Source organism: Poecile atricapillus, chromosome 1, assembly GCF_030490865.1.
Source record: "Poecile atricapillus isolate bPoeAtr1 chromosome 1, bPoeAtr1.hap1, whole genome shotgun sequence".
Classification (NCBI taxonomy): domain Eukaryota; kingdom Metazoa; phylum Chordata; class Aves; order Passeriformes; family Paridae; genus Poecile; species Poecile atricapillus.
In genome coordinates, this window is record NC_081249.1 from 89,251,697 (window position 1) to 89,272,689 (window position 20,993).

The 20,993-nt window shown below is 42.0% G+C and overlaps 1 protein-coding gene across 1 annotated transcript in view; it reads left to right on the plus strand.

Annotated features, from left to right (window-relative positions):
* Positions 1–2,167: 2,167 nt before the first annotated feature.
* The window catches only part of MAN1A2 (mannosidase alpha class 1A member 2), a 133,013-nt gene continuing 114,187 nt past the window's right edge, over positions 2,168–20,993 (plus strand). Inside the window, exon 1 of the mRNA XM_058846950.1 lies at positions 2,168–2,485. Within this exon, the coding sequence (XP_058702933.1) occupies positions 2,178–2,485 (308 nt within the window). The 5' untranslated portion in view covers positions 2,168–2,177. The remainder of the gene's footprint in view (positions 2,486–20,993) is intronic.

Consider the following 20,993-nt stretch of genomic DNA (forward strand, 5'->3'; position numbering starts at 1 on the left):
AGCAAGATGGGATTCATAGCTTGGTTGTGAAGACATAGCATAGAAGTTAAACTTGTCAAGGTCTCCTTTACCTTGAGCAGTTAACTTCAACTAACTTGATTTGCCCTAAGTGTTCATTAATCTGAATTTTTCTGACACACCCACACCTGTGCCACTATATTGACTCTCAGGGTATTTTTTGTTAGCTCAGCTGCTTTCCTTCCCTGGAAACCTCCCAAAGTAACCTTTCTTGAGGGCTTAATTTTCACAGTAAACCACACACAGACGAGAAGCTGAGGACTAACCATTATTAATTCAGCATGTCCAGTTGGACTCGGACTTCTTTTTCCACAGGCCAGCATAATTCCACAAATTCAAAACATATAAAGCAAAGTATAAGCCAGATAACAAACCTAAAGGCCTGGGATTGCTTCTATCAAACCTGCATTGCTCAGACTCCAGCTGCTGTGACAGGGATCAAGGGCACCCCACTCAGGGGCATCGGCAGCATTTTTGGTACTTGAAACCACTTTTGGCTCTGTGTCTGCTTCGTCTACATGCAGGATGCGTGTCTCAGTGCTTTCTCTCTCACTATCTTTGTGTATTTACACCTCTAGATGGGATTCCTCTTCCTTCTGGAGCTTGTCTCAGCAGGAAGGTTTCCTGCAGGGAGCAGAAAAGCCTGCTGCTTCAGTTCAGTTCTCACCCTGTCACTCCTACCCGAACCTGGGGTTGCCGCCTTGCACCTGGGAAGTCCTCTCCAGCCCAGTTAGCTTTACTTCAGCAGGCTGAGCTGACCTGTTCTCTCCCCTGCCTTTATACTTCCTTGGCTGTGATTCAGATTTGGCTGCCAGGTTCACTAAACAGACTGGCCTCCATAATCTGAGAGGACCTAAGTCTCCAGCTTGTTAAACCTTTAAAATGTGGAAAACACCTTACTCTGAAAAAAGCTGCAGGTGCAGCTCATCTCCCAAATTTATGAATTTACTTTTTTTCTGTGATGTTCACGGAATCTGGTTCCTGCAGCTTCCCTGACCAGGCCTTTCCTTCACCTTTCCTTTTGCTTTTGCATGAAAGCCTGTACATGGGGTCCTGTCTTATGCCCAGGATGACTTCGTGGAGATCCTCTAGTCCAACCCCCCTGCCAAGGCAGGGTCACCAGGAGCGAAGAGGTTACTAGGTGCAAATAATAGAACAGGAATGCGTCCAGTTGGGCTTTCAATGTCTGCAGAGAGGAAAACTCCACGGATCTCAGCCTGTTCCAGCGCTCTGCCACCCTCAGTGTAAAGAAGCTCTTCCTCCGGTTGAGGAACCCTTCTTGTGTTTAAGTTCGTGGCTCCTCGCCCTGTGGCCGGGCACCAGAGGAAAGAGCCTGGCACCATCCTCTTGTCACCCACCCTTGAGATACTCGTGTGCGTTAATGAGATCCCCTCTCAGCCTTCTCTAGGCAAAACAGGCCCAGATCCCTCGTAAGAGAGACGCTCCAGTCCCCTCAGCATCTCCACGGCCTCCCATGGGCCCTCTCCCGTAGCTGCCTGTCCCAGCGCTGTTTCCCCACCCACACGCGCGGGCTCCGCTCCCGGCCCCGCTCCCGCTCCCCGCGGGGGCCGCGCCGGCCCCGCCCCCTCCCCGCCCCTTCCCCGCCCCCTCCCCGCCCCCGGGCCCCGGCCGCGCCCCGCGCGCGTGCGCCGCCCGCCGCCGCCGCGCAGGCGCCGTGAGGGCGGGCAGAGGGTCCGGAGCGGGACCGGCGCGGCGGCCGCTCCCGGTGTCGTTCTCAGCGGGGCCCCGGCGCGGCCACGGGGATGCGCCTCCGCCCGGCCCGGACAAGGGGACGCGGGTGGAGCGACGTCGTGCGCCAGGCCGGGCTCCCGGCTCCCCGCTGCCGCTCGTCCCGCAGCCCCGCGGCCGCGGAGCTCGGGGAGCGCCGCTGACCGGAGTCGCTCGCTCGGGCCCGGCTGGTCCCGCGGCGAGGGAAGGGGGCGCGCAGGTAGCGGGGCGACCGCGCCCCGGCCCGAACCCCCGTGGGGGCGGGGGCCGTCGGGGCGGCCCGGCCTCCCCCCCTGCCCTCCCTTCCCCCGGCGCCCGCGGGGAGGATGAAGATGGTGCAGCCGCCCGCAGCCCCCGAGGCGGGCCGGGGCCGCCCTCCGCAGGGGCTGAGGGGATGAGCCGTGCCCCGCCGGGGGGTCGCTAGCGGAAGGATGACCACTCCCGCCCTGCTGCCGCTCTCCGGGCGGAGGCTGCCCCCGCTGAACCTGGGGGCCTCCGCCTTCCCGCACCACAGGGCTACCTTGAGACTCTCCGAAAAATTTATCCTGCTCCTTATTCTTAGTGCCTTCATCACCCTGTGCTTCGGGGCGTTCTTCTTCCTCCCCGACTCCTCGAAGCACAAGCGCTTTGACCTGGGCTTGGAGGATGTGCTCATTCCCCACGTGGACACCAGCAAAGGGGGCAAGAACCTCGGCGGCTTCCTTATCCACGGGCAAGGGCACGACGAGCACCGGCACAGGTGGGTGCCTCGCTCGGCGGCAAGGGAGCGGGACTGGGTGACAGGGAGGTCCCTTGAATTAGGTCCTTCCCGCACTGCTGTCCCTCCTCTCACCGACATCCTCGTGTCTCCCCGACGTGTATCAACTTCTGAGCGCTAGCCTTGTGTCCTCCAGCTGCCATATGTAGCTGTGGCTCCATGTTGCCTTCCCCAGTGTGAATTTAGCCTTCTGGCGAGCGAGAGCTGGGAGGGCAAATACGAGGTGTCCTCCAGCGACTGATTTATTTTCTCACCCTAGCCAATTCCATACATCAGCCATGGAAAGAAGGGGGTTAAGTTATGGTATTTGTGGAGACAGCGTAAGTGACTGAAAAACTGCCGCATCTCTTCTGTAGCTATTATGTGCTTACTCAAAACAGCTGCTTGTTGCTGAATAGTGCACAAGAACTTTGATCTGAAAAAGACTTCATGCTGTGATCCAGAGGCTGTCAGCCTATGACGTGCAGGGCACAGAACTAGTGCAGATGGCACAATTGCCTTTTTCTGGCCCTTAAAATCACTTGCTCTAATGTTAATCCAGACGATTGAAGGTGCCGGTGGCTGAGTTTCCTTAATTGTATTTGCCAGCATAAAGAAATCACAGATAAAATATAAAATAAGAGTATCAGGCGTAGATACGCTGTATCAACAGCTTTTTGGGGCCACCTAAAGCTTTGTGTGGTGCAAGCCTCTAAATGTTCAGGACTGGATCATGTGAAGTTAAGCATTGAAAACGGAGGTAAAAAAACCTTAAAAAATGATTACACAGTATATTTGCTTCTAACATACTTCAGTTGCCTAAATCCTCCCCTGGTGCCTGGATCTTAATGAAGCTGACAGATCTCTCTTCGCTGTCAAAGATGTGTTAAAATATGATGATGGGTGATAAAATACCTGCATTTCCATACTCAAATTAGTAATACTGGGAATTTTAAAGAAAGGTTACTTAGGCTGATAGTGTTCCTTTGAAAACATCTTAAAAAGTATCTCACTGGCATAAGAATTATTTAAACGTTATTTGTATGAGATTAAAAGGAGAGGGTTTAATCTACTTCTTTTTATTTTTCTGTTATGAGTTATAAAGAGTATGTGAATAATACAGTATTTTTCCTTAAGGCATCCTCGCTGTTGGATGTCTTGGGGCACTCAACATGAGCCCTTTCTCCCTATCTGAAAAGGCAGGGGTACTTAATATTCAACAAGGACTTATTTTGTCTATGATGTTAATTGCTGGTGTGGTTAAACACTGCATTAAACATAGGTTTAGACAGTGTCTAATATGCCTTTGAAGTTCTTGTCTTTCACTGTGTGTGTTTGTTTTTTTTTTTTTGTGTGTGTGATCTTATTTCTTAGCTTCCCCAGTCCCTGTGGCACATGCAGTCAAAATCAGTTTCTAAAATATAGGGCAGATGAAACAAAAAGAAGAGTTCAGAAATGTTCAGAACTCCAACTGTGGCTGTTGTACCTTGTGTTGCCCAGTAGATGGGCTGTAGAAAAAAGGAGTCTGTTGATAGTTCATATGAATCCTTTCCAGGTTCCCTCTTTTAGTTACTGAGGCCACAGTTTTAGGAATGAAGTACATACTTTTTTGTGTGTCATGTGTAGATAAGATAAGCAGTAGCTTACAACTGTCAGAGCTAAATGCATTTTGGTTGTTTGGGACCCATTCTTAAACAAAGTGGTTATCCTGGTTATCAGTTAGCTGTCCTGTGGTTCCTGTATTGCTATGACACCTCACACCTACCCTCCATCCAAAATTTCCCTGTCATGTTCATTTTTTGAGCTGTTATTTGAGCAGGAATAGTTATTATTCCTGTTGTTTTAGCTTTGCAAACCAGGCATATCTTAGCTACTCAAAAAGCCTGCCTGCTTAACCTGCTTGTAAGACCCTTGTATGAATGTCACAATGTGCATTGTGAAGCAAGGGTATGTGCTTTACTTTTGAAGCAACTTCTTTGGCTGATTACCACAGTTTTACCAATGGGCTATTTGCCATCAGCTTGGGGCTGATGTGGTTGTTTACCATAATGGAAAATACATGCTGCCATTTTCCTCACTGAGTTCTTGTTCCTGGATTGCAGGGACATTGACAGATGGTATTTTGAGAAAGTGTAGGATATTCAGTGGTGAGCTCTAGATTACTTATTGTCTCAGTTCGGGATGGAAAAATTTGTTCTGCTTGCTATCAAGGGGCAAAGTCAAGTATCAGCTACTTTGTAAGTGTTGTTTTTTGGGTGAGGCAGAGGAGTTACGGTACAAAAGGTCAAGAGAAATTAACGTAATCCTAATATATGAAGGAGGATGCAGTCTAAGATGTGAGGATGGATTGACAAGCTGTACTTCCAGAAATCGAGGGGCTTCAGAACTAATTGGATCAAAGGTCATTCATATAAAGTATACATTTGATTATGAAATGACAGATGATTTGATTTAGTCACTAAAAAGGAAAGTGTTTCTTCTGTGAATGTTGGTATTGATGTCTATCAAATGATAAAACACACATCTTATTATACTGCTCCCTTGGTATATAGGCTGTAATATTTTAATGCTCATTTTGCCTTACTCAAATCTTGTAGGCTACTGGAAAATATTTCTATTTCTGTCTTCTAGAAAAATGCAGTGGTGTAGGTAGAAAATCATCGTAACAACCATACTTTAGTGTTGGGTGTGCAAACAATGGTTCCCACTGGATTTTCTCTGTATTCCTTGCATTGCTTTCCCACCTCTTCCCCTGGGTACCCTTGACATTCTTGAGTGCTTTTATTTTTATTGTTACAGTGGTTACCCCTTGCTGACATTAACTTTACATCTTCTATTAAATGGTTTTCTTTACTGCTCCTGTCCCTCTTTTACCCTTCCAGGCACAAAAATGAGAAGGGGGGGAAGCCCTACTCCCTTCCTGATGGTCTTAAATATTTATTCAAGAATTGCAATGTTCTTGCCTATCTCCAGAGAAAAACACATTTCTTCTAAGAAGATGGTTAAAATCTGGAGTAAAACTGCAATTTGTGTTTGGGAAATGGATGGGCTGTGTTGCAAGGTAATACTCACTTTCAGCTGTTCATTTCATCTGTAAGCTCTTCCTGCAGGGTAGTGCGTGGGGAATAATGTTGGGAAGGTGTACCAGAAATTTTTGTCGTTGAGAGGAGAAAAGATTAGTATAGGACTTAGGAAGATACATGCATACATACAGTTTTAAAAAATCAATTTCACTTCCTGAAGATGAATTTCTTTCCATTTCCAATAGGATATTGCACAGATTCTGGAATGAGAGCTGCATGGTTTTGCAGGCACATCTTGCCAAACAAACTTATGTAGCACCCAAAATTTGTTACATGATTTTAGATAACTGTAATTTTTCCCAAACTTCTGCATCTCTTGCCGCACAAAGATACTTAAGGTGTTTCCTACTACCCAGTTACTTTTCAGGCATGTGTGGTATTTCATCAATACTAGATCTAAAAGATAGCTCTGAAAGTAAACCAAAACATTCTTATAGCTTCTTTGCATCTCATGCAAATGAGTGAGAATGCAAATACCCTGTAATCTCCTTGATTTCTCAGAGTTTTTAAAAATAAGATTATCTGCAATATGAAAATTGAGAAGACTTGTTTCTTTAATGATGTGTCAAAGCAGCTGCTTGCTGTATTACTTGACAAAAGCTAAAGCCATTTCTGTGGTGAAAGTACATTAATCTTAGAGGCAACGAATAATGTAATTTTATGAACTCATAGCTACTTTGTAGCAGCATTTGGACTGCTGCTGGGCAAACAGTTCAATCCTTCAGAACTTGTGAAGACGTAGCTTCAGCTGCTGAATTCCTGTGTATCACTTCAAGTCAACATTTCTGTCTTGTGTTTAAAAAAAAACAGCTCACCAACCCTCAAGTTGTCAGGTTGACAGCCGCTGCTGCTAATACAAGTGCCCACATCAATGTCCTTGGCCTTTGTGTGGCAGTGAGTATAGATCCATTTAAATCATGCTTTTGACTCTGTTTCTGGAATGCTGAGGAATACTGATTGCTGTGTTATGCAAAGATGGAAGCTCTGCAGTCTGATATGAGTTGTGGGCCAGCAGCTGTATGGCAATAGTCTAAAAGTGCTCTTTCTTCTGTTGCTCAGTATGTGGTTGTCTCTGGTAGTAGCAGCTGCTGTCTCTACTCTTAGGAGGTGAAAGTAAAAACTATTCTGAGGTGCTTTTGGTTTTAATCTCTTCTAATGTCTACATTTTTTTTAAAAGAAACTTGAAAAGCTTAATATGCTTCTTTTGAATCCCTTTATCTTCTCTCATCTATATGACTTAATTAGCTATAGTAAAAGTGGGCAGAGGAGATAATTTAGCTTCTATTACTCAGTGGGATCACTGTCTTCTGTCATCCTCTGCCATGCCATCGGATATAAAAGTGCATAAAACTCTTTGCTCTTCCTTTCCAACTTTACTTGAGGCACAGTTCATTAATGAAATGAAGAGTATTTGCTATTGTGATTCAGGGAACCTGTTTTTTCCCTTGAAAAATCAGGAGCAACTCTAGTGCCTGCATCCCAGCTCCTACTCCGCTCAATTTTTCAGTGCATGAGATTGAGCCTGTCTTCAGAGCAGACTCCCCACAGTCACTCTGAATTGTGGGCACTGATTTTAAGCTGAGATGCTTGATCTAGAAGCAAGGATTTTGTGGAGTGCCACATTCAGGAAATGTAAGTCCTCATGGTGGCACCTCTGGAGCCAGTGAGGGCAGGATAGCGCGTTCCAAGTCAGGCTTCAGAAACATCTTGAATGGTTAGGGTGAAGTTGAGGTGTCTAGTGATAGTCTTCAGCTGCTGAAGCTTTTGCAAGAATACTGACCCTCTTTATTTGAAGACTTTTCTCAGCTAGAGCTTTAGGAGCCACATGTTATTCTTTTCTCTGGAGCCTGTGTTGAGAAGAGACTTGAGAGATGATGCTGATACTTGAAGAATTATGGGAGATTGATGTCTGCTGGAGTGCCCACATTATAACCTTAAGCTTAATTGGGGTTTTTCCTGAAGTTGTACTGGGCAGTAGGAGAGGTGCCCCCTTGCATTATATCTAAGGGTCTGCTGAAATTAGCACTTTAGGTTGTAGGCTGAGAAATGCTTTCAACTTTGAAATACAAAATGCATATTCTAGACCATCTGTTTAGATGTCCTCCCTCCTCCCCCCCCATCTGCTGAACAGCCTACATCATATGTAGAGAGCTGCTTTCTTCATGTTCTCTTGCTGTACTCCAGTTAGTCAAAGTATTTCCTGTATTATGAAAGAGAGGAGTTGAGTGCTGGTGTTCTCCAGTTCTTACCCTTTCCAGTAAAAAACAAAAAAGCTTGAACTTACTGTTTTTCTGCGTGATCCACACTTTGTCTACATGCTGGAAAACAATCAGGCGTGGGAAAACTGCCGAAAGCCTGCTGGCTGGATTTAGGCCAGCTAGTGGGTGGGAGGCAGTAGCAATTTGGTTCATTTGGAGTTTTGTAGATTAAAATCTCAGAAGAACTTTAGCATAAATGTGGGTTGCTTGATGACTGTAGCAGTGCAGGCAATAGTAAGCAGTATGGCTAGTTGTGGGCATACTGCACTACAAGAGCTCCCCCATCTTCTGATCCTTTCAGTTTCCTGTAGTAAATACAAACATCTTAATCCTACTGGGCTAGTTCTGAGTTACGGGTTTTTTTCTTCCTTACAACAAATATTACCAAACTTATAATTAGTTTTACGTACACATGTATGTGTACATTTTCATAACAATTGAACCAGGGCTGAATGTGGGCAAAGAAGAGAAATTTTGTAATGCTTTTCTTCTTATGTCCAGGAAGCCTGCAAAATTCTAAACATGGTCAGTGCTTTTATTCCACCATCCTTCACTTTTAATTATTGCAGCTCTCAATGTTGAGAAAGTCTGGTCTCATGGGTAGGCAGCTGTTTCTCAAGTAGTTTTTCAGGCTAACAGAGTAGGAACTTGGGGACACATGTTTGAGTATAGCTTGTGGGATTTGTTCTTTTCCTTTTCAGAAGCAGGCTTAAGTGAGTGCTGTCATCTGTCTTAATTTAGTAATTGCCACTTTTTTCTCACTAGATTGTCACTTTTTTACTGAAATGTAGAGTTCTGTTGCAAGTAAACTGTGGGGAGAGGGGTGTTTGATAGGCCAATAAGCCAGTAAGGGACAAGAAAGGGAAAAAAGAAATGCCTTTTTCCTGCCACCTCAAACCACAAATAAAAAAACCCGGGAGCTCCAAATATGTATTTGTTACAGACATACAGTCCTGTATGCCTTTAACTGTTTTATTTAGAGTGAATACATATATTCATGGGGGGGGGGGGAAGATTGGGAAAAGTTTTTGTGACTAAGTTTTTGTCATACGTTTGCTCATAGAATATGTAGGCTTTTGGTTCCTTTTGTCTAATCTAGTGCCCTGTATAGAGCAAATTATGTAACTTCATCCATTCACTCAAGGATGTGGAGGTTCTGTATTATTTTTGAGCTCTACAAGTAGTAAATGATAAATAGTAAAGGGAGATAAATTTCCCTGGTAACTTCCCTCCCTTCCATTTTTGTTTTTTGGAGTAACTAATCAGGTACACTGGCATTTCTAAGATTTAAAAAGAAAAAAAAAAAAAAAGGCTGAGGAGATAGGTTAGTAAGTAACCTGTAATACGCTTTTTTTATCTGAAGGCTGCTTTTGAAGGGTCTTTTTAGCCTTGTCTCCGAAGCCAACAGAGTTTATGTGGGCATGCTGTTGACACATTGTAGCTCTCACTGACCCTGCCCTGTTCAATCATTAGCAAAGGGTGGTCTGTTAGACTGAGTACATTTCTGTGTCTTGTGTGTGTCCTGGTGCTGAGGGAAAGACCTTAAATGGGAGCAGTGCTGAAGGAATGATCACAGACCCCAAGAGTAGTTTGTGATACTTCTGCTGCTGCTAGTCAGTCTGCACAAGTGTAATTTTGAGCCAGCCACAGCATGAGTCTTCTGTTCTTCGCTTGTTAGAGAAGGGTGGTTGGAAATGAATGCTGTGGGAAGGAAAACCTAGGTTTTGTGGGGTAGCAGTAGCAATGGGGTGTGTTTACTGAGGTAGCAGAAAACATTGGGACAGAAAGCTAAAGGCCATTCATGTTTGAAATACAGGGCTGTGTTAGTTCTGCTTCCCAGAGGTTTTATTTGCCCAAACATTGAATCATATTTGTCATTCTGTCTTGCTGCCTTTGTTCTTTTAAATATTCTTATGATGCACACCTATGAACTGGATTACCTTGCATATTGTATTCAGCATCAGTTTCGTTAATGTTTGATGTGCTCTGTTACTTGTTAGTTAACTCTTAAGCCACCAGAGGATTTTGGTAGTGCTTCCTCAGCTCCTTGCAGTAGCACTGCCATTGCAGCTTCCAGTGGCCAGCTAGCTATTTTCTGTGATTCTATTTGAGACAGCAAGTTTGAGGTTTTCACTAGGCTTAACATTATGTAATCTGATCAGTATGGCATGAGCAAAATTACAGTTTTAAGGAAGTGCATGTGACGAAAGTATTTTCTTGCTATATAAAGCTCTAAGAGCTCCTCAATGAGATTACTTTGTGTCTGTTAGCACCAGCATACAGGGCTGTCAATTTTCACAGAATCCTAGAAAGGTTTGGGTTGGAAGATAACTGAAAAAACTTCAATTATTAGCTCCCCTGCCAAGACACCTTCTGCTAGACCAGGTTGCTCAAAACCCCATACAGCCTGGCCCTGAACACTTCCAGGGATGGGGCATCCATAGGTGTTCTGGACAACTCATTCCAGTTTGTCATCACCCTCACAGTAAAGATTTTCTTCCTAATACCTAATCTAAACCCTTTTCAGTTTAAGGCCATTCTCCCTTATTCTGTCACTACATGCCCTTGTAAAAAGTCCCTCTCCAGCTTTTTTGTAGGACCCCTTTTGGTACTAGAAGGCTGGTAGAAGGTCTCCATGGAGCTCTCTCCAGGCTGAATCAACCCCAACTCTCTCAGCCTGTCTTCATAAAGAGATACTCCAGCTTTTTCTGTATGCTAGTACCTGGCTGGAAGTCTTTTGCATGATGGCATTCATCTCAGCTGAGTTTTAGCACCGTTTGCAGGCCAGCAAGGCATTTGAAGCTTGCACAGACAAGCTGCGTAAGAATTTCCTCAGTAATTTGTTATCATATCTCTCTCTGACCTGCTGACATGTTTTAAGGCTGAAGTGTACCATCAGGCCACTTAAGAGCAGGTGACCATTGGCTGTAAATCAAACTAATCCAATTTATTTTTTATTGGATCAACCTGAATGTACTTACAAAGGGTGGGAAAAACATACCGTTTATGGGAGCAGCATATCTCTTAAATCTTTTGGTGGGAATGGGAAGATCATTTCTTCTTGCTTTGACTGTCCTGCTGGATAAACAAACCTGTGGTAAATATACTGGGTTCTATTCCTGGTTTAAGTTTGTTGACTAGTAAGAATAGCTTACAGCCATGTGCTGTTTCCTCAGCTCATTTTTCTGGGTATATTGCTGTCTTTACCAATGTGTTGCATTTTGAGGGCTGTTTGCTGTTCTCTCAGTGCAAGATCTGCTTTTGCTCCAGAATACTTGCATTCTTTCTACAGTATATTTAGAGAATCATCATCCAGAGCTGACTTTCTGGACCACAAACTTCCTGTTTGTTTTCATTACTTTTATGAAATAAAATTTGCTGTACTCTTGAAAAAAGACCTTCCACTCTCTTGGCTTGCAGTAGTGGGAAAGATGCTTAGAGAAGAGGGAAGTTATTTATTTTCCTAGTTAAGATACAATTTTTTATTTTTTTTTTTCACAGAAAGAAAGTATTTTGTCATGAAAAAATGATAGCATGATCTAGCTTGACTCAGAACTGTGTTTCTAGTGACCTTTTAAATCTCTTAATCAGTTTTATCTTGGAAACACTGATGACTATTTAATTCTAAACTTAATAATTGCAGATCATGCAAGCATGTGTCTTTTTTTCCAGTACTGTAATCACACAGCCTTAGTTTCCTAAAGGCATCTGTTCTGTTGTCACTGGCTTCTATTTGAGTGGAAAGTGTTCTCCAAGTGATTAAGTAACACATGTAGTGAATTCTGAATTGGAATGCACAGTGTTCTGGAGAAGAAAATATTGCAGAGGTGTAAGAGGCTCTTTGCATTGTGGAGTTCTGATGTTATAACGAGTATAATGGAAATTCAGATTTCTAATTTGTGAATAATTCCACCTTCAGACAGTGGAATACATGACAAAATTATTAATGGGTCAGTAATACTGCCATTTTCAAATATATAGAAAAAAATCAGAACAAATGTGAAATAATGCAAGCAATTAAACAAAACTTCAACTTCAGTTTTATCACTGTCTCACATTATTTTAACTGGTTGTTACTCTGAATTGTTCTGATTTAGATACTTAAAAACAGTTAAGCTGGATCTGCTAATTGTTACACTTGTTATATTGCTCGAGATCCATGCAGTGAAAAGTTCAAAGAGTTTCACTGTTACACCTGTTTTTACATGAAATGAGTTACTTTTTCAAATCCCAGATGCTGAAAGAGAACTTAAGGTCTCTTCAGTAACTGTCACACTAATAATGATAACTAATTTTTTTTTAGTTGTGTATCATGTCTGGGAGCTTTGTAATTTTGAGGGTCTGATACCTATGGGAGGATACCAAGGTGTCTGTGTATATGATGTCTGTAAACTGCCCAGTGAGGTGGAAAATCAGTTGTCACTGCCATCATTTAAGTACTTGAATGTGAAACTTCAAAGCCAATGGCTAAGGAGATGACTGATACTGTACTGGCAGTTTTTATGAATAACTTCTATATGAAAATGGTTCACTATTTTCTTGAAGTGGCATTGATGAACATGATGATTGGAAATAATTGAGAGTTTTATTGGTAACCAAAGGAAGCTCTTTTGTGAAAACAAGACCAAAATCCACTCAAATCCCTACCCAAACAATAAACCCTGCCATCACTCCATCATTCTTGGTATTTCTTAATGTGAAAAAGATTGCAGGTTCTCTTCCACCAGTGCTTTTTTGTTGTTCTTTCTGACTGGTTTTTATTTAGCCCCTTGTTGGCATTGCAGTGTTTGACAGCTGCTTGCTGGCCAGAGTAGGCAATGGGAACAGTTTATTGACTCACTAAGCCAAATGCCTAATGGTGAATTTGTTCTTGTGTGTTTAGGTGAAACAATGGAATTTTTGTGACTGTTATAAACACTCCACAAGAACCCCTGGTCCTTGGTTTGGTCTGGGTTTTATACATCTGTGGTCTTTTGATATGTTTGTTTTGATTTCCATAAATCACTTGAGCACTAATTTTATTCAGATGGATTTGCTATAGCAGTTATGCATTGTCATTTGCTTGACACCCTGTCTCCCCTCTTCAGACATAATTTTCTTGGAATAGCATCTGGCCATCACACTACAGTGGGACTAGATCATCCAATCTACTGCTATTACAAAGAAAAATGAGGCTTGACATATTCGTGTCAATTTGGCAAGATGCCTGAATCATTATGCTCAATGAAATATGTGACATTTCAAGTGGTAACGTAACCTGCAGGGGAACACTTGCAGGAGAAACTTGAGGCAGTGCAAAGAAAATGCCACCTTTACTTGGGCTGGGAGGTTCCGATACTGACACAAGCCACCTGATCAATACCCATCACAAGATTGTGGTTTAGTCCATTAAGATATTTGATTTTGTAAAAAATTTTTCAATCTCTAGAATTTGGTTGGGGTGGTGATCCTGGGAAAACTTAAAGCACCTTTTGAGTTTAAAAGGAAAAAAAAAATCCAAGGAAACATCTATGGAACTTCCTTTTGTTCAGTAACAAGTAAATCGACTAGCAACTAGCCCAAACTCCAAAGCAGTGTGTGTAACTTTTGAGTCAATTGTTAATTAATTGCTGTTCTTTGGTTCTCTAGCAAATTTGTTTTGAAACTTCATGGATTCAGTGTGGCATTTTTTAGAAAAAAAAGCAAGCTATGTAATATTGTCTAGCATTTTAGTAACTAGAAAATTCATGGAAGCATAAAAAAAATTTAAGTACTCCTTAAATATGATACTTAACAAATTCATTTTTCTATATCTGAATTCTTTTAAGAAAAAATCCTGGAACTGTACAGACCGTAAGTAGAGTTCTTCCAAGCTATCTTGAAAAAATGGCCTTAAACTCCATCATAACCTTGCTCTTTCCAGCTTTAAAGTGTATTCAGTAATGCTTAAAATAGAATGTCTTTGGAGATTTAGAAACTCTTATATTTACATCAAACCATTCAAAACACATTTGTGGCAGATGGTTTTTGGTTTTGTATTTTATTTTCAATTTCTGCTCTACCTTTCTTTTTTATAGAGCTGCTCGCTTATTTTTAGCAATTTGACCCTACTGCTTTCAGTTCAGTGCTCAACAGTTGAAGTAAAACAGGGCAGTGAAGCAGCAAAGGCTAGGCAATGGCTCTCTAGTCCAGAACTTCTAAAACAGCATCATCATCTTCTATGCTCTCTAGAGATGGAAAAGATGGGAAGGGAGGAAAGGATAGGAAGAGTTGGATTGAAGTGTAACCCAGAATTTTTTCTTGTATTCCTTTATACCAGTGTCCTGGGATGACTTTATAAAGCTGAATTGTATCCCCATTCATCTGTTTAGCCCAGAAATAAGCTTTGCACCTTTAAAACTAGATCTGGGAGTGAAGAGGGGGAGAAGGAGAAGTGGTGCAATGTCTGAGGCGGCTGTATTCAAAAACATAGGGATAACAGTTGCAGCTTTCTCTCTCACAGGCAGTGTTGTCCGTAGCATGGACAGTGTGAGAGAGAGCTCTCCTTTGCTTTTAGTTAGTTTTTTTGCTAGCTGAGGAGTTCCCCAGACTGTGGGTTTTCTTTTCCTTGGAGCTGATCAGCCCTGCTCTGGACTGAAAACCCAGAAAAACACCGGGAGTTCACACCTGTGGCCCACTGAGACCCAGGACATGGTGTTTTCCAGCAAACTGAGCTACACCCTGCGACAAGGATTTGCTGTCTCGTCAGAACGAGAGGTTCCATTGTTTAATATTATCCATTTCTCCATGTTCTTGAGTACTTTGCTTGTTAAATAAACAGGTTTTTTTCCACTTTTCTCAAAGGAGATTTTTGTCTCCCAAACTGACTGGGGGAGGGGCCACTTGAATTTGCTTTCTAGAGAGACCCCTTTGGGGATTTCCTCCCTAGATTTGCCCTAAACCAGGAAAACCATGCTGTTTTTCACATCACAGCTTTTGCCCTGGCCTTTTTCCCACAAAGGCTAGGTGTGGTCCTGAAATGTGTTATGGTGATGGATGGGTAATACTGCCTCTTCTTTTAGCTTGTTGATAATGACTGAACATCAACCTCTGAGAAGAAGGAATGAGTAAAAGCTTCCATAAAACTAAAGAAATCCTCAAGAAAGGAAGTTATATCAGACTTTGACAGCCATCTTAAATGCCATATTTTGTGTTATTTATTTTGCCCCATATCTTATTTCTGGAATCCAAAATGGTAATGACTGATGGTGATATAATATTTATAGGGAAGGGAATAAATCTTCCACTTCCTAGTCTGCATGCTTAATTTTGTGGTATCTTTACTTTAGGGTTGGAAAGAACTTCCAGCTAATAGCATCTTCCTTGCAGGACATTAGAGAAGAAAAAGGATGTGACCTTTTGCCACACCATTAGTCTTGAGAAATAAAATACATCTTTAAAATTGCCATGGGTGAGTTTTTGGCATCATCTACGACGCACAGAAGTTCTTCAAGCAGGAGATACACAGCAATTATTTACTGGCTCATGCAGAGAGCCTAGCCAGTTAGGCAATTTACTGTGGATTAATGTGCTTACCAGCTCAAGGAGTCCCTGCTGGCCTGGAAGGTATAAGGTAGGAAAATACCAGCCTCCTTTGATCTTGGAGTGGGTTGATTCTTGATCTTGCTGAGACAACATATTCCAACTCCACTTTTTTCTCAGCTTTTATGCCTCTGAGTCAATTTTTTTCTCTTGAATTAAGTTAATATCTCATCAATTACACTCTTTTCCTTACCTTTTGTGGCTTACAGCAGTGAGAGAATCCTCTTACAAGGTATCAGTTTATTTTTGGTGGAGCTCAGTCCAAGCTCACACTGGACTTTTGGGTTGTAAAAGAGTAGAATTCTTGGTTTGGGGATCTTGGGACTACATGCTTGTTTACTCTGGACCAGTGTATTTGAAACTATTAGATCTAAACTCAAAATAAACATGACTTATTTGCCTACAGCCAGTGAAGTGAAGGAAAGGGTTGTGAGTCTTTTTCCATTTCCAGAACTTTCATTAGTCAAATTGACAGTGTTATCCTGCTTGAGTCATCTCTTTCTTAATTACGTGCTGTTATAGTGTGGATATATTTGTTAGTGAAATGAACTCTTTTTCATGAAAGAGGTAAGAACATTGCCATAATAATTTTAAGTAATGAAACAAATTTTAATTTAACCTTCAAGGAATCAAACACATGACTACGACTACCCATGAGCTGCATTTTGTTGTTGGGAATTCGGGAAGTTGTATGTAGTAGTGGTAGAGAAGGAAGAAATTAGACTTTAGATGATGGATGCATATGTTATTTTGTTCTGCAGATGGAAAGAGGAAAACAACACTGTGTGCTGTGTACTGTTTCTAAAGTTCTCTGAAAAACCTGAGATTCTATTGATGAAGACAACTCAAAGAGCAAATTGCTGAGACATTTTATACCCCCAGCTCTCCCATTGTTTTAGGTTAATGTTTTGGTACTTCTATGTGTCTTCTGTTTTGGTCATGTCAAGAGTAGTTTCTGTCCAGCTCATTTGCTGCTGAATATATCTAAAGCCTGTAGCTTGCAAATCATGTTAGTATTAAAGTATTTCACTGATACTGGAAATAGCACTGATAGCAGTGTTTCATTGCATTAGCTTAATCTGTTAATATTATGATAGGCTTGTGCAAAGCACACATGGTGGTTCTAAATGTACATACTGCTGAAACATTGCTCATTTACTGTATTTTGTTTCACTTCTTGTGTCCTGACGATATTTTGATTGCAGATATACATGAACAAAGATTTGCTCAACAGCTCCCAAAGAATGCCAAGTCATCTTTGGCTGAATTATTTGTAATGTGTTAAGAGTAGTTTACACGTCATAGTTTTTTCTCTCGTACTTTTTGCATTCTGTTAGGTTTACTGTCATGATGCTGATATCCTTACCTTGTTTATGGTCAGTGATTCCTTAGACTACATCCTGGATTTTGCTAACTGAGATGGCTGTCAACAGTGTTGCTTACTTTGTTTACTCAGTTGGGAAGACATTTCAGTTGGGAAGGTACATTTTGCAGAGTGAAGCTTATCATTCATATTTTGTGCAATTTACTCATGGAGTGGAGCAAATGAGCAAATTCATGCATAATTTGTGGCAATGATATCTATAGTCTTGAAGGTATTCAGAAGCTATCTGGACATGATCCTGGGCAACCAGCTCTAGGTGACCCTGCTTGAGCAGTGGGGTTGGATCAGATGAGAGGTCCAGAGACCCCTTTCCTCCTCAACCTTTCTGTGATGAGGACTGTGTTCTAATGTGACATGCAGATACTTGCTTTTCATATTCATAGATGTACTGAGTAGTCTGAGCCTTGCATTGTTAGTTTTTTTTGGATGGGGTGTTATTATCTAGTGTTACTTTTCTGGCCTTTTTGAAAAGGGAAAAAAACCCAGTATCCATTTATCTGTCTCCTGAATCAAAATTGTGTATTTTATTAGCAGTGGGGATTATTGTCATGTGGAAACTTATTAAAAGCACCTGGAAAGCTAAATAATTTGTCATATAGTTGTCTCTTACCCTCTGCTTTACTGACAGGATTAAAGAACTTTGGGAGTAATGAGATAGAGCTTTGCTCTGTGGAAGCAGTGCAGATTAGACTGTACGTCATGATTTCCAGGTATTTTGTTGCTCTGTCTTTAGTCACTGTTTTGGCTGATTAGCTAAGTGGAGAGGTATAAAACTTTGGTATTCTTTTCTTCTGACTAGTTGTAGTGGTGCTGAATGGGAGAAGAACTTACATTTCTTCTTACATAGCATTACTGTTATGTATATCCACACTGCAGTCTGTATCATTTTATATGAAAAACTTTGAATCACAGCATATGTGCTACATGGTATGTATGTATGTGTGTGTGTATATATTTCCCCACTGAAACAAGGACAACTGTGTTTAACAGCAGAACATTGCTTTCAGCTCCTGTCCTGTCAGAGCTTTTCTCATGACACGTCACATAGTACCTTCTGGAAACTATTGATATTCGGAGACTCAATTGTTACTGTTATGGCCCTGTAATTAATCCAGTTTCTGAAGAGCAGGACTACATTTTAAATTGCTGCCATGTAGAAAGAAGGGAATGATCCTGCCAGTCTTGCACTGCAGGGGTCTGTGTCTTTCAGACAAATCCGGTGCTGCTGCTGTGTCACAGCGAGGTGAATCGAGTAGCACTGATGCTGTGTGAGCCAGTAGGGTTGTGCGTAGTGGTGTCCTGGTGGTGAGAGGAACAAGTCAGGAGAAATTGTTCTAGGCCTGTGCAGTTGGACAGAGCTGCACACCCCTAGTAGCGTTGATTCCCCATAATGAAGAGCTTGTCTCATGTTCCTGTGGGAGATCCTAGGATAGTCCTTCTCTTTCTCTTCAAGCTCTGCCATACAACATTTCAATGCAGGGCTTATGGCACCATGCATGTTGAGTATTATTCTGATTTTTAACACATTGATAGACAGGTGTCAATTTACCATATAGACATACAGTAACAATTATTGGTACAGGAGGAAGATAAATCTGAGCGAGCTTCCAATCAGATATTTAAAGCAGTGTTGCTTCTGGGATGTGCAAGGCAGCTTTGACTGGGTGATTAAAATAGCATTATGGAAATGTGGTAGCTTGAGTCGACAGAACATCTGTGTGAGGGTAGTCACTTCCTTAGAGCTCTGTAGGACCTGCCAGAGGGTTTCCCATGCAGAGAAGCCTGGTACCATCTGCTTACCTGAAAGTTTGCCATCTCTGAGTCTGCATTATATGCCACTTGCTACTTCTACTTTGTAACAGCCATTCTCACTTTATGCGTTTTTTTGCTGTCAACTTATTTGGTATTTGAACAATTAAGAATTCAGACTAAGACCATACTAATATCATTGCTATTGCTTTAAATTGCTAACTTTCTCCAGCTGTTTTTCTTCTGTTGGTGAGAGTTTTGGTGCTTACTGCTGGAGATCAGGCTACCAAGGAGACTCAGTGTCAAAGGAGGGAGCTATCTTATTTACTGCGATACCCCTTTTGAACACAGACATCAGGATAAAGATATTCCTTCAGTTAATATAGTTCTCATTTTCCCACTATAGGGGTGGGAAAAGGGAAGGAAGTACCTGATGAGGAATGGGAACCTGGAGGGGAGGGGTGAGGTTGATCCAGGGCTAGCAGAGGACCTTGGTGGTAGTGGTGAGGCGCAGCAGTTTATTTCTTTCAAAGCTGGAGATGGAAGCTGCACTTGCAGCAAAATAGATGAGGATAGGATAACTCCAAAATAGTGCTTTCTGGTTTCCTTTCCTTTCTTCCTAAGTAGAAAAAGTTTATTGTTGTCTCAGGTGTAAGAAGAGGCAGACACTGGCTGAGTGGGATACCAGAGACTAATAACCTTGGGCTTTAGTTTAACACCCCTGAACATGCAGGTCTAAAACACTTTGAAGCTCATTTCCTGTTCTGCTGTGTCCCTAGACATTTAATCTCGACTATATTCTAGCCCCAACATCAGTGTTTGGGCAGTCAGCCAGTTGGGAGACCTGATTTGGCCTGAAATGATCCATAATTTTTCAGCTGGCTCAGCTCACCACTGGCTGAATGGCTTGTTGCCCAGTCTCCTGAGTACCAGCATAAGGAGTAAGTGAGCTTGCTTTTACAGGGCCACTAAAACCCTGAGAAAAGAATGATTTGCACAAAGATGGTGACCAATGTAAGGAATATAGGGTTATAACATCCTTTATCCGTATACCAATATTTCAGCTGTTACAGTTGATCATTCCAGTAATGCTGCAGTCATACACAATCAGTCTTTAACCTACTGAATCAGCAGCATGTATGGACACCCAAACATCCTTATGTGCCAGTTGACTTATTTCTACAGAAGTGCTAGTTTTGCAGCCATGTGTGACTGGCTGTGACAATGCCAGGGAAGCTGTGTTCTGGGCTTTATCTGGCTAATGATTAGCAGTGGGGACCCATACTGATGGTGTGAAACTCTTACTTACCCAGGGACATCTCCTTACCACACAGGTTAACTTCTCAATCTCAGGTATGCAGTGAAGGCAGTGTTGTCATTTGTCCAACTGGAAGTTGGGTCTGCAGATGGGTCCCCTCTGAGTTTGTCAGAGAAGAGCTTCCCAAATCTTAGCCTGCCCAGGCTTGTGCACGCAGTAGTGATCTGTGCTCTAGGTGTTTCCACTGTCCAATTATCATTTATCTCACCATGTTTTTATCCAATAGTCCTCAGTTTCCAGAAGATCCTTGCCTTATTGCTGTTGGGACCTTTCACTTGTCAGTAGCTAGGTATTAATCAGCTTAAATATAATGTGCAACTGTAACTGGAGTCTCTTTTATTTTTTTGCTGTGAGCTGATATGTGTGAAACCCCCTGTCAAGGTATTTTCTCTTCCTCTCTTGTTTACACAGATAGAGGATGACAGCCTCCTGCTACTAGCTCAAATGGTGGATTCTCTTAATGATGAAAAGCTCCAGGATTTCCATTTTGAAGCGCAAGAATATTAAAATGATTGTCATAATTTTTAGTGATTGGGGCTTCTTAATTTTCTCAGAAAGCACACCCTTTTGCCCAACCACAATTCTGTATGACAAATGTCTTTTGTCAGCCTATTTTCTATTGTCTTGAACAGGTTTTGTTCTTAAGGTTGCTTATTTGATACTTCTGTAAGTCCGTAAGATATTGCTGCTCACAGTTGGTGTCTAACTTTTTCTGGTTGGTTTTTGAAACTAAATGAAGTTTTCAAACTCTGTTCTTAACAAAATAAAATCGAGAAAGGGGTTGATAGAGGTGCTTGCTTGCTGTGTTGCTTGAAAGGTTTCTTGGTCCATGTTATGGTTTGCTTGGTCTTTTATCCAAAGCATGAGTAGACCAGGAGTTTTCTTCTTTCTGCTGTTTGTTGTTCATCCTGGAATCACACATTTAGTGTGGGGTTTTTTGGACAAATTCTTTCCAAGTATGTCCTCTCTTGTTCTTTCATTTTAGAACAAGCTTATAATGTCTGTGTGGAATGTCACAGAGGCATCTATCCTACCATGTGGAAAAAGAGGCTGTCCTGTTCTATTAGGTATTTAAGGTGTTTGTATTAAGCACTTCTCATTGCAAGGAATTAATGCAACTTTCATTGTCACAATCTTACAGAGCGATTGCAGCAAGTTT